Raw genomic sequence first — 10,481 nt, 5'->3', positions numbered from 1 at the left:
CCCCCCCCCCCCCCCCCCCCCGCAGATCCTCCACGGCTTCAAAGACCAGGTCGGGGAGGAGAACTGGCAGCAGTTTTCGGAGCAGTTCCCGCCGCTGCTCAAGGAGAGACTGGCGGCCTTCTACGGCGTCTAGGCGAACGTGGAGACTGCCAGGTGCGGGCCGGGCAGGGGGGCCGGGGGGGCCGGGGTGAGGGGTCGCGGGCCTGACACCCCTCCCGCCCCCCAGGTTTCTGTCTGCGTCATCGTCGAAGGGATTGCTGGGAGCGCGCTGTGTCCGGAAGTCGCGGTGCCCTGGTCGAGGGGGGGGTAGGGAGGCGTGCGCGGGATCCAAACCCAGAAAGAAGCCTTCCGCGTGCGTGCGTGCGTGCGTGCGTCCGCCCGCCTGTCCCACGGGCCGGCCTGGCCGGCACACGGGCAGATGGGTGGGGCCGCCACGCGCTAGTCCTACACACAGGGAGGGGGGTGGGGGGTCCGGCGGCACGAGGCCCCGGGCTCTCACGGGGGTCGTCTCAGGCCGCCCACCCGGGCCAGCCCCGTGGGAGGGAGGAACCCGCGCGGGAGGCGGCGCGGGGAGCGCAGGCGGGGAGGGGGGTGTCCTTGTAGAGACGCGCACACTCACGTCCACGTGCGGCCGCGCGCGGGTGGGCGCGCCGCCCCGTCTCCCCGACTGCATGGAGACAGTAGACGTAGTGAACCCGAGTTAAGCCGTTCGGCCTTCCGTGTAATCTGCACCTAGAGTATAAGAAGCTTTCGCTGTTTGGCCGGGATCGCCGGTGATTGGGGAGGGCTTGGGGGGGTTGGGGGGGCCTCGGCCGAGACCCCGGGGCGGGAGGGAGGAGGACGGCTACTTGCGGCCGCCCGTCAGCACGTGCACGCTTTGGACCTGCTCCGCATACTTCCTGCCAGCCTTGGGGCAGACTCAGATCATGTGCCCCCATCTTTATCCTCTCCAGCCAGCCACATAGGGACCATCCCCGCCGCAGGCAGGGGCCCCCGAGACCACCCCGGCCCCCTGGCTTGTGCTCACTGACCCTGGGCAGTGCGGGGCTGGGAGTTTTCCCTCCCCCCACCCCCCACAAAGAGAGCTCGGGACAGCTCTGTCCCCCCCCCCCCCCCCCCGCCCCCAAGGCTCTGGGGAAGCATCTTTAAGAGCGGCCTTGCTCTCTGCTCCTGGGAGTCCACCTCTAGGGTCTGGGCTGAAGGCAAGAAAGAAGCTGAGCTCAGGCTTCCAGGAGGGAAAAGGTGAATGTCCCCATCTCCACTTTGCCCCCTCTGAGACTCCATGCTCATCACAGCCCCTAGAGATGCCACCAACACTGGGGCAGATGTCCTAGGACATAGGTCTTGGTGGAAGGGTGTCATCCGCCCCACCCCAAGGGAAGTGGGCCTGGTTATTTGAGTTGCTAGGAAAATTGGGCCCTGTGTAGCTCCTTTAAGATTTACCCTTTTGGTTTTTCTTCCCTGCTTTCCACTTCTTAGGGGGACCCCTTGTATTTGGGGGGGCTTGACTGGAGTCTTTCAGCCCGGAGCCTGCTCCACTCACCCCTCCAACGCCCTACACCCCATCCCAGCCTGGCTCTTGTCTTCTGTGAGGCAGAGTCAGACCCTGCCTCGATTGATTCCAAGGGGGCACTTAGAGCACATTCCATAGCCCAGCTAGGTGTCCCTGTCCTTTCTCCCAAAACTCGAGCAGGTCTCTGGAAGCCATTTGTAAAAAAAGAAAAGAAAAAAACGTTTTTTAAAATACCACTTAGCTTTCTGCTAGTTCTTTGAAGCATCCTCTGTTGGGTTTTGGGGTGTGCAGGTGGGTTGGCTGATGGGATTGGTATAACCCCCTTTCCTCCCAAGGTGAGGGGTGCCAAGCGCCACCTTCAGGAATAGGGAGCCTGATTGTTCTAGTTTTCCTTTTTCTTTCAAGAAAACTATTTAATTTTTTAATTTATTTTTGGTTGGTTTTTGCACAAGGTTTCAGCTTCTTAACCTTTCCTGCCCAGGGCTGGGGACACAGACTGGCCTTGGTCTGCCTTCATTCCCTGTTTCCCGAGTCCCTTCTTCCCTTCTTTTCCCTGAGGGCTCCCAGGTCAGTCCATTTGTTACAGTGCTGTGCTGGAGATTGGCGCCAAGGTGGCGTGAGATTCCACTTGTGTAGAACTTTGTTGAGTAAAGATGAGTTTCTTGTGACACTTTTGGTCTCCAGTTTCCTGTGTTCTTTGCTTGGCTGGTTGAGAGGTGTAGAATTGGGCCTGGGACTCTCAGAGGGATCTGTGGTATATCCCTGGAATCCCACCATTGTAGGGACTGAGGGAAGAAGATGGTGAGTTTAGGGCAAGCTCGAGTTAGAGGGGGATTCCTGTCTCAAAAATAAAACAAAGGTGAGTGGGTGGCTCGAGTTAGAGGGGGATTCCTGTCTCAAAAATAAAACAAAGGTGAGTGGGTGGCTCATACCTGAAATTCTAACGACTCAGAGAGTTGATATCTGAGGATCATCGTTTGTAGCCAGCCCAGGCGTAAAAGTCCATGAGACTCTTCTCCAAAAATCCAGAAGTAGAGTTGTGGCTCCAGTGGTAGAGTGTTATTCCTGAGCAAATAATTTTAGGGACTGCCCAGGCCCTGAGTTGAAAAACTGTATCACTAAATGAAAGTAAGTAGGGTGAGTATGCACACATCTGGAAATAAAATTGAGCTAAGGAAGTATTATGCTTCTTTTTTTTGGGGGGGGGGTTCCGGTTGTGGGGCCTGAACTCTGGGCCTGGGCGCTGTCCCTCAGCTCTTCAGCTCAAGGCTAGCACTCTACCACTTGAGCCACAGTGCCACTTCCGGCCTTTTTCTTATGTGGTGCTGAGGAATCGAACCCAGGGCCTCGAGCATGCAAGGCAAGTGCTCTACCACTGAGTCACCTTCCCAGCCCCTTTTCTTTTTCTTTTGTAGGTCATGGGACTTGCACTCTGGGCCTGAATGCTGTCTTGTCCCTCAGCTCTACAGCTCAAGGCGAGCACTCTACCACTTGAGCCACTGGGCCATTTCTGATTTTCTGAGTGGTTTTTATTGGAGATAAGATTTTCATGGACTTTCCTGCCCAAGCTGGCTTTGAACCTCGATCCTCAGAGCTTAAGCCTCCTGAGTAACTAGGATTCCAGGTGTGAACCACCAGTGCCCGGTGGAAGTATTAGTTTTTGAGACCCCAATCCTGTGTTTTCTACCTCCCAGCCTCCTGTACTGGGGATTGAACCCAGGGCTTCCACTAGAGCCACACAACACAGCCCCTAAAGTGTCTTCTTGCTTGTAAAAACTAAAGGCCAGTGTGGAGGGGGAGATTGTGCTCAGTTGGAAGCTTGTGAAGCCTGTGGCTATCTTCATGACTTTTCAGGGCCTGGGCACTGTCCCTGAGCTTTTTGCTTAAGGCTAGCACTCTCCCGGCTTTTTGTGTATGTGGTACTGAAGAATCGAACCAGGGGCTTCACGCATGCTAGGCGAGCACTCTACCACTGAGCCACCTTCCCAGCCCCTGGAACATTTTTAAAAGGTTTATGTCCAATCAAGCACCTAAAGACCCTAAAGCGGAGCTGTGGTTCACGTGTTAAAGTACCAGCCTTATGTGTTAAGACCCTGAGTTCAAACCCAGTTCCGACACCAAAATTCGCCGGAGAAGCCAGCGATCCGGTGATTGAGGGTCATTGCCAGCCGTGATAGAATAGACCTTGAGACTCCGAATGATCCAACAGAAGGGTGGTAGAGTACAGGCTGAGGAGCGAGCCTCGCACAGCACTGGCCCGGCGCGCGCGCGCGCAGGCAGCTGCCGGTTAAGTCGGGTGCGGTGGAGCACTCCTCTAATCCCAGCTGCTGCGGACGCTGGCCGAAGGACGGTAAGTTCGAGGCCAGCCCAGGGAAACCGCTTTTCGGTGTCTTTTATAATCGGGCTTCTGGAAATGGTGCTGTGGCCCAGCTGGAGGAGTGCTAGCTTTGAGCAAAAGAAGTGCCCGGGCCCTGAGTTCAAGCCCCAGGGCCGGCAGAGAAAGAAAGCCAGCAGTAAAATCGGCGTCGGCCTCCCCAAGCCGGTGGTAAAGATGCGGGCGCCGCGCGGGACTCGAAGCTCCGCCGGCCGAGGCGCCCCGGCGCCGTCCCCGCCGCCCCGTCCCGCGGCGCTGCGCTCGTTTCCGGCCCGCCTCGACGTCATCAGGTGGCGCCGGAAGGGCATCTCCGGAAGTAACCTCTCGCTGCCTAGGAGACGGGACGCGGGGCCGGCGGCTCCGGGGGCGGGCTGGCCGTGCCCGCCCGGTCGCCATGGAACTTTCCCCAGAGCCCGGCGATTTTCCTCGAGCCTGGGACGACGATTCGGACCCGGAGCCGGAGCCGGAGCCGGACCCGGACGCGCAGGCCGAAGCGTACGTGGCCCGCGTGCTGAGCCCGCTGCAGCCCCGGGCCGCGCCCCCGTGCGCCTCGCTGCTGTCCAGGCCCGCCGCGTCCGCGGGCGCCCTGGAGCCCCGGGCCGCCGCCAAGTTCCCTCCGGTGGGAAGGCCGGGCCTGCTGAGCCTCCCTCCGGAGCTGTTACTCGAGATCTGCGCCTACCTGGACGCGCGCCTCGTGCTGCACGTCCTGTCGCGCGTGTGTCACGCGCTGCGCGACCTGGTGTGTGACCATGTCACCTGGAGGCTGCGCGCGCGGCGCCGCGTGCGCGCGCCCTACCCAGTAGTGGAAGGTGCGCGCTCCGGGGGCCCGAGGACGCCCGCCCGGGTCAGGCTTGGAGGCTAGGGTGGGGAGAAGTACCTAGGGAGCCATAGGCACCCACGTAGAGCAGGCTTCGTGGCTTTGGCAGCCGGGGCATGGAGGCTGAGGCTTGGACGCTCAGGTGATGCTTCAGGTGATGCTCGCTTCTTAGTGAATCATGAAGTAGACATTTGGATCTTGAGGTCTCACCAGTTAGGGTTCCTGACCAGGATTCTCTGCTGATATCAAGGCTTTGACGCCTGTTGCAGGAAAACACTGAGACTTGATGTCTTGGGCTGTTCCTGGGGCTCAGAATAAGCTCAAGAATCCTCAGGCTTTGGTATAGCTACCCAAACCCTTTACCTCGTTAGGCATTGACTCAAGAAGGGCCCGAGGGTGGCATCCCTTCCCCTAGCTTAGGGTTTAGGGCTGATGATCACTTACTTATTCTGCTTCTGAGTTTACTGGTCCACAAGAGGGGTGGGGGAAGATGACATAGGAAGGAGGAGAGAGACCTTGATTGCTATAGTTGATTTGGAGATGTTGATTCTGATATTTGTACTCCAGGCCCTTGATGGAACATGAGCACACATAGGCTTATTGATCCCCCTAATGGAGGCAGAGGGGATTCCTCTAATATGAAGCAGGTGGGGGGGAGGGGGAGGGGTGGGGGGGTCTCCTGTGTCAAGGTGTATGAAGATGTCACTATGGACAACTTGGTCAGACTTTCTTTTAATGAGTTGGATACATAAGCCAGGTGCTGGTGGTTAATGCCTGTAATCCCAGCTACTCAGGATGCAGAGATCTGAGGATAAGGATTCAAAGGCAGCCCAGAAAGAAGGGCCAGGAGACTCTTACCTCCAATTAACCAATGACAGCCTCCTGAGTAGTTAGGATAACAGGCATAAGGTTCTGCTGCCTAGCTTTTTATTTCAGTTTTGAGACAGGGTATCACTAACTGTCCTGTCAGGCCTGTAACTCAAGATGCTTCTGCTTCTACCTCTAAAGTATCTAGAAAGCTGGGCACTAATAGCGCATGCCTATAATCCTAGCTACTGGGGAAGCTGAGATCTGAGGATTGCAGTTCAAAGCCAGCCCAGTCAGCAAAGTCATTGAGATTTTTTTTTGGGGGGAGGGCAGTCCTGGGGCTTGAACTCAGAGTGAATCGAACCCAGGGCTTTATGCATGCAGGGCAAGCATTCTACCACTAAGCCACCTTCCCAGCCCCCAGCCCTTGAGATTCTTATCTCTAACCACCAAAAAAGCCAGAAGTGGAGTTCTTTGAGCAAAAAAAAAGCTCAGGGACAGGGCTCAGGTCCTGAGTTCAAGCACCAGAAACATCACACACACACACACACACCTGTGTGGACACCCCTGTGCCCTCCCCACACATATAGTGTAGCTAGGATTATAGTTCTGAGCCACAGTACCCCACTAGGAGGCTGAATCATGAGACCCCAGCCTGATGATTAAAGGCCTGAGGTTGAACCTCCTTGGCTTCCTGAAACTACCATCTGCCTGGCTTGGGTTGGGGGAATGAAGGCTGGAAAGGTGGGCTTGAGACCCAGTGTTTGGAAACAGCTGGGAGGTGAGCACACCCAGCCGAGGAGGTGGGTGAGTGATCAGCTCAAAGGCCAGAACCTGGCTCTACCTGGAAGAATCTAGGTGATGCTTGCACCAAGTCTGGCAGCCAGGGGTGGGCTCAGCCAGCTGGTGCCCAAAGGGGACCCTGTGATGGTGCCCTACAGAGGAGGACTTCGACTGGCCAACGGCCTGCATTGAACTGGAGCACCACCTGGCCTGCTGGGCGGAGGACGGGCGTCGGGCTGAGTACTTCTGCCTGGCTGACGGGCACATTGCATCCATTGACTCAGTGCTGCTGCTCCAGGTGAGGGGAGCTCGTGGGGAAGGACAGGCGGAGATGGGCCAGGGTGGCTCCAGCTCCATGTCTCTTTGCTCCCCTCCCAGGGTGGGACGCTCTGTTTGTCTGGCTCTCGAGATCGCAATGTCAACCTGTGGGACCTGCGGCGGCTAGGGGAGGAGCCTAGCCGGGTCCTGGTCAAGTCCTTGGGCACAGAGAAGAACAGCACACACAAGGTGAGTGCCCACCAGGTGTGGGGGGGGAGGGGGAGAGATGTGGGGTGGGAAGGTGCCAGGCTGGCCAGATTCCAATCCTGCTCAGCAGTAGCTGGTGGGACTTTGTGTGACTGCACTGGGCCCTGGTTAGGATGAGGCTGAATGGACATGGGTCATGCATTAATGTGAACACTCAACTTTCAGGCTTTGGCACAGTAGATGTTAAGTACATGTCAATAGGCTGAGTGGGGCCAGATATGGTGATTCTCACCCATAATCCTAGCACTTGTGGAGACATTGGTTTGGGAGTTCTGGGCCATCCTGGATTGCATGGCCAGGTTGTGTCCCAAAAACAAGCAAAAGGAAAGAAGAAAAAAAGCTAGGCACTGATGGCTCACACTTGTAATCCTGGCTACTGAAGAGGCTCAGATCTGTTCAAAGCTTGTCAAAGCAGGACAGTCTGTGAGACCTAAAGTGGTAGAGTGCTAGCCTTGAGCAAATAAGCTCAAGGACAGCGCCCAAGCCCTGAGTTCAGCCCCATGCCTGACCACAAAAAAAGAAAAAAGAGTCCCTCTTGCAAGGCTGTCTTTGGGGACTAAATGGCTAGATTGCTCAAGCTGTCTATGCCAGGAAGCGCCTCCACCACTCATGAAGATGGTCCAGGGCCATTGGCGTTTGGGGTCCAAATCCCAATCTGCTACATCCTGGTTGTGTAACCTTGGGTGGGTGACTCAACCTCTCTGTGCCCCAGTTTCATCATTTATGAAATGAGCTCTCTGTTCCAGTACCCTCCGTGGAGGATTTGGGGAGAAATGAGTCAGTCTACCACTGAGCCACCGTCCCAGCCCAAGGGGAGGAAGGGGGCCTTTCTGGGGATGGAAACCATGGCTTCCCGTATGCTAGGCACAAGCCCTGCCCCTGAGCTATACCTCCAGCCCAGCCCCTTTTTTTGCTTTTTGTTTTGTTTGGTCAGTCATGGGGCTTGAACTCTGGGCTTGGGCACTGTCCATGCACTCTTCAGCTCAAGGTGAGCGCTCTACTGCTTGAGCCACAGCGCCACTTCCAGCTTTTTTCTTTTTGCTTATATGGTGCTGAGGAATCGAACTCAGGGCCGCAGGCATGCAAGGCAAGCACTCTACCACTGAGCCGCCTTCCCAGCCCAGCCCAGCCCTTTTATTTTGAGATAGGGTTTCCCTCACTTTGTCTGGGCTGGTCTTACTTAGTCTCATGATCTTTTTGCCTGGGCCTCCATGGTAACTGAGATTAATGAGATTTTCTATGTGGTAGAGTGAAATTGTTACAGTGTGGAAGATTTCCCTCACTCGGTGCACATGACAGAATTGAACAGAGGCAAAAATGTGCAATGCGCAGGCGACAGCAGAGTTCATGAATGGAAGCGGTTTCAGGTTCCTTGCTGCTGCTGCTAACTTCAATCTACAACTGCATGCTATTAAGGATTCCTGATTCATACGCATACTCAGGAGGCTGAGATTCGAGGATCAAGGTTCAAAGACAGACAGGGCAAGAAAGTCTGTAAGGCTCTTATCTCCAGTTACCAGTTGGAAGTGGAGCTGTCTCAAGTGGTTAAGCTTTGAACACAAAGGTCAGGAACAGCTGTGGCTCTGAGTTCAAGCCCCAGGACTAGCACATGTGCACACAAACACACACACACACACACACACCACCACCACCACCACCCACCACCACCACCACCACCCACCACCACCACCACCACCCACCACCACCACCACCCCCACCCCAAACCAAAATTAAAATCAAGAATTGCCTGAAGGGCTGGGAAGGTGGCCCAGTGGTAGAGCGCTTGCCTTGCATGCCTGAGGCCCTGGGTTCGATTTCTCAGCACCACATAAGCAAAAAAGAAAAAAGCTGGAAGTGGCGCTGTGGCTCAAGTGGTAGAGCGCTAGCCTTGAGCTGAAGAGCTGAGGGACAGCGCCCAGGCCCAGAGTTCAGGCCCCACGACCGGACCAAAAAAAAAAAAAAAAGAATTGCCTGAAAATTCTTTATTTTATTTTTTTGTTGTTTTGGTCTGCGTTGAACTCAGGGCCTGGGTGCTGGCCCTCACCTTTTGTGCTCAAGGCTAGCACTCTGCCACTTTGAGCCATAGTGCTACTTCTAGTTTTCTGGTGGATCATTGGAGGTAAGAATCTCATGGACATTCCTACCCAGGCTGGCTCCTCAGATCTCTGCCTCCTGAATTGCTAGGATGACAGGTGTGAGCCACTAACATCTGGCTCGTCTGAGAATTTTATCATGATATTTTTCCTTGACTTCTGGGTGTGATCAGGGGCAGAGCACTTACCATGACTGCACAAGGCCCCATCCTTAAGGTAAAAACCAGTGTTACTGGTTCTGAAGTAGACAGACCCACAGGCCTGAACCCCGTCTCAGAGACTTGGCCCTCCATTGTTTGCGTCTCCTGTGGGGTGGGATGGTCACTGGCACCTGTCAGATTTTGTGTTGGGGAAGAAAAGCTGTGTGGCTTAGGGTGAGTCTGTTTACCTGTCTGAGCCTCAGCTTGCCTGCTCGCCCCATGGGCGTGGGGGGCTGGCGTGACGCGGTGCCCTGTCCCACAGGGCTGGGTGTGGTCGCTGGCGGCACAGGACCACCACGTGTGCTCTGGCTCCTGGGACAGCACGGTGAAGCTGTGGGACATGGCGGCCGAAGGGCAGCAGTTTGGAGAGATAAAGTGTGAGGGGCGTGGGCAGGGGAGTGGGGTGGAGGGCCCTGTGTGGCCTCTGCCTCAGCGGGTGGTCTGTGTGTCCCCAGGGGAAAGGCAGCCGTGCTGTGCCTTGACTACCGCCCTGACATCTTGGTGGCCGGGACCTATGACCGGAAGGTGGCCCTCTACGACCCCCGAGGTGGGTGCAGGACACCGTGGCCCCTGACTGGCCGCCCAGCCAGCGCTGCACCCTCCACCGTGCCATGTGCGCGCAGGGCCACTCGGCCCCTGGGGGACCCTCACCCCCACTTGCCAGCCGTATGACGCCAAGCACCCTGGAGCCCCAGTTATCCATATTGTACAATCTCAGTCATGGGCTGGCCGGGCACGTGGGCACGTGGGCCAGAGGCCGCCAGTTCCCCCCTAGCTCCTGCACGTTCCCTTCCCTCCCTCCCTCCCTGCCTCCCTCCTGGCCTTCCCTCCCTCCTTGCCTGCCTGCCTGCCTGCCTTCCTTCCTTCCTTCCCTCCCTCCCTTCTCTCCCTTCCTTCCTTCCCTTCCCTTCCCTTTTGGATGACACTGGGGTTTGAACTCAAGACCTCTGCCACTTCAGTCACACCTCCAGCCCCTCTGTCTTAGTTACTTTGAAGATAAGGTCTCATGATTTCCCCAGGCCAGCCTCTGACAGAAATCCTCCAGCTCTTGCCTCCCCAGGAGCTGGGTTTACAGGCACGCAAGCCACCACACCTGCCTTCTGTGGTTTATCCATGTATTCCTATTCTCTGCCACTGAACGTCTGCTGAGTCATGGCTCTAGTGGCAGAGTACCTGCCTAATGTGTGCAAGGCCACGAGTTCAAAGCCTGGTACTGGAAAAAGAGAAAAAAATAAAAAATAAAAACAAGAAAGAGCCGGGTGCTGGTGGTTCACGCCTGTAATCCTAGCTACTCAGGAGGCTGAGATCTGAGGATCGCGGTTCAAAGCCAGCCCGGGCAGGAGAGACCGTGAGACTCCTATCTCCAATA

At 56.3% G+C, this 10,481-nt stretch overlaps 2 protein-coding genes across 2 annotated transcripts in view; both read left to right on the top strand.

Annotated features, from left to right (window-relative positions):
* The window catches only part of Tnpo2 (transportin 2), a 13,435-nt gene extending 13,102 nt beyond the window's left edge, over nucleotides 1-333 (top strand). The window contains exons 22-23 of the mRNA XM_013034177.1: nucleotides 26-153; nucleotides 227-333. Of these exons, the coding sequence (XP_012889631.1) occupies nucleotides 26-133 (108 nt within the window). The 3' untranslated portion in view covers nucleotides 134-153; nucleotides 227-333. The remainder of the gene's footprint in view (nucleotides 1-25; nucleotides 154-226) is intronic.
* Nucleotides 334-4,235: 3,902 nt separating this feature from the next.
* The window catches only part of Fbxw9 (F-box and WD repeat domain containing 9), an 8,082-nt gene continuing 1,836 nt past the window's right edge, over nucleotides 4,236-10,481 (top strand). Inside the window, exons 1-5 of the mRNA XM_013034176.1 lie at nucleotides 4,236-4,696; nucleotides 6,453-6,592; nucleotides 6,673-6,801; nucleotides 9,375-9,487; nucleotides 9,568-9,659. Of these exons, the coding sequence (XP_012889630.1) occupies nucleotides 4,282-4,696; nucleotides 6,453-6,592; nucleotides 6,673-6,801; nucleotides 9,375-9,487; nucleotides 9,568-9,659 (889 nt within the window). The 5' untranslated portion in view covers nucleotides 4,236-4,281. The remainder of the gene's footprint in view (nucleotides 4,697-6,452; nucleotides 6,593-6,672; nucleotides 6,802-9,374; nucleotides 9,488-9,567; nucleotides 9,660-10,481) is intronic.

Source organism: Dipodomys ordii, unplaced genomic scaffold (genome assembly GCF_000151885.1).
Source record: "Dipodomys ordii isolate 6190 unplaced genomic scaffold, Dord_2.0 Scaffold184, whole genome shotgun sequence".
Lineage (NCBI taxonomy): Eukaryota > Metazoa > Chordata > Mammalia > Rodentia > Heteromyidae > Dipodomys > Dipodomys ordii.
Note: the sequence above shows the minus strand (reverse complement) of the source record. Positions and strands in the feature narration are given on the sequence as shown.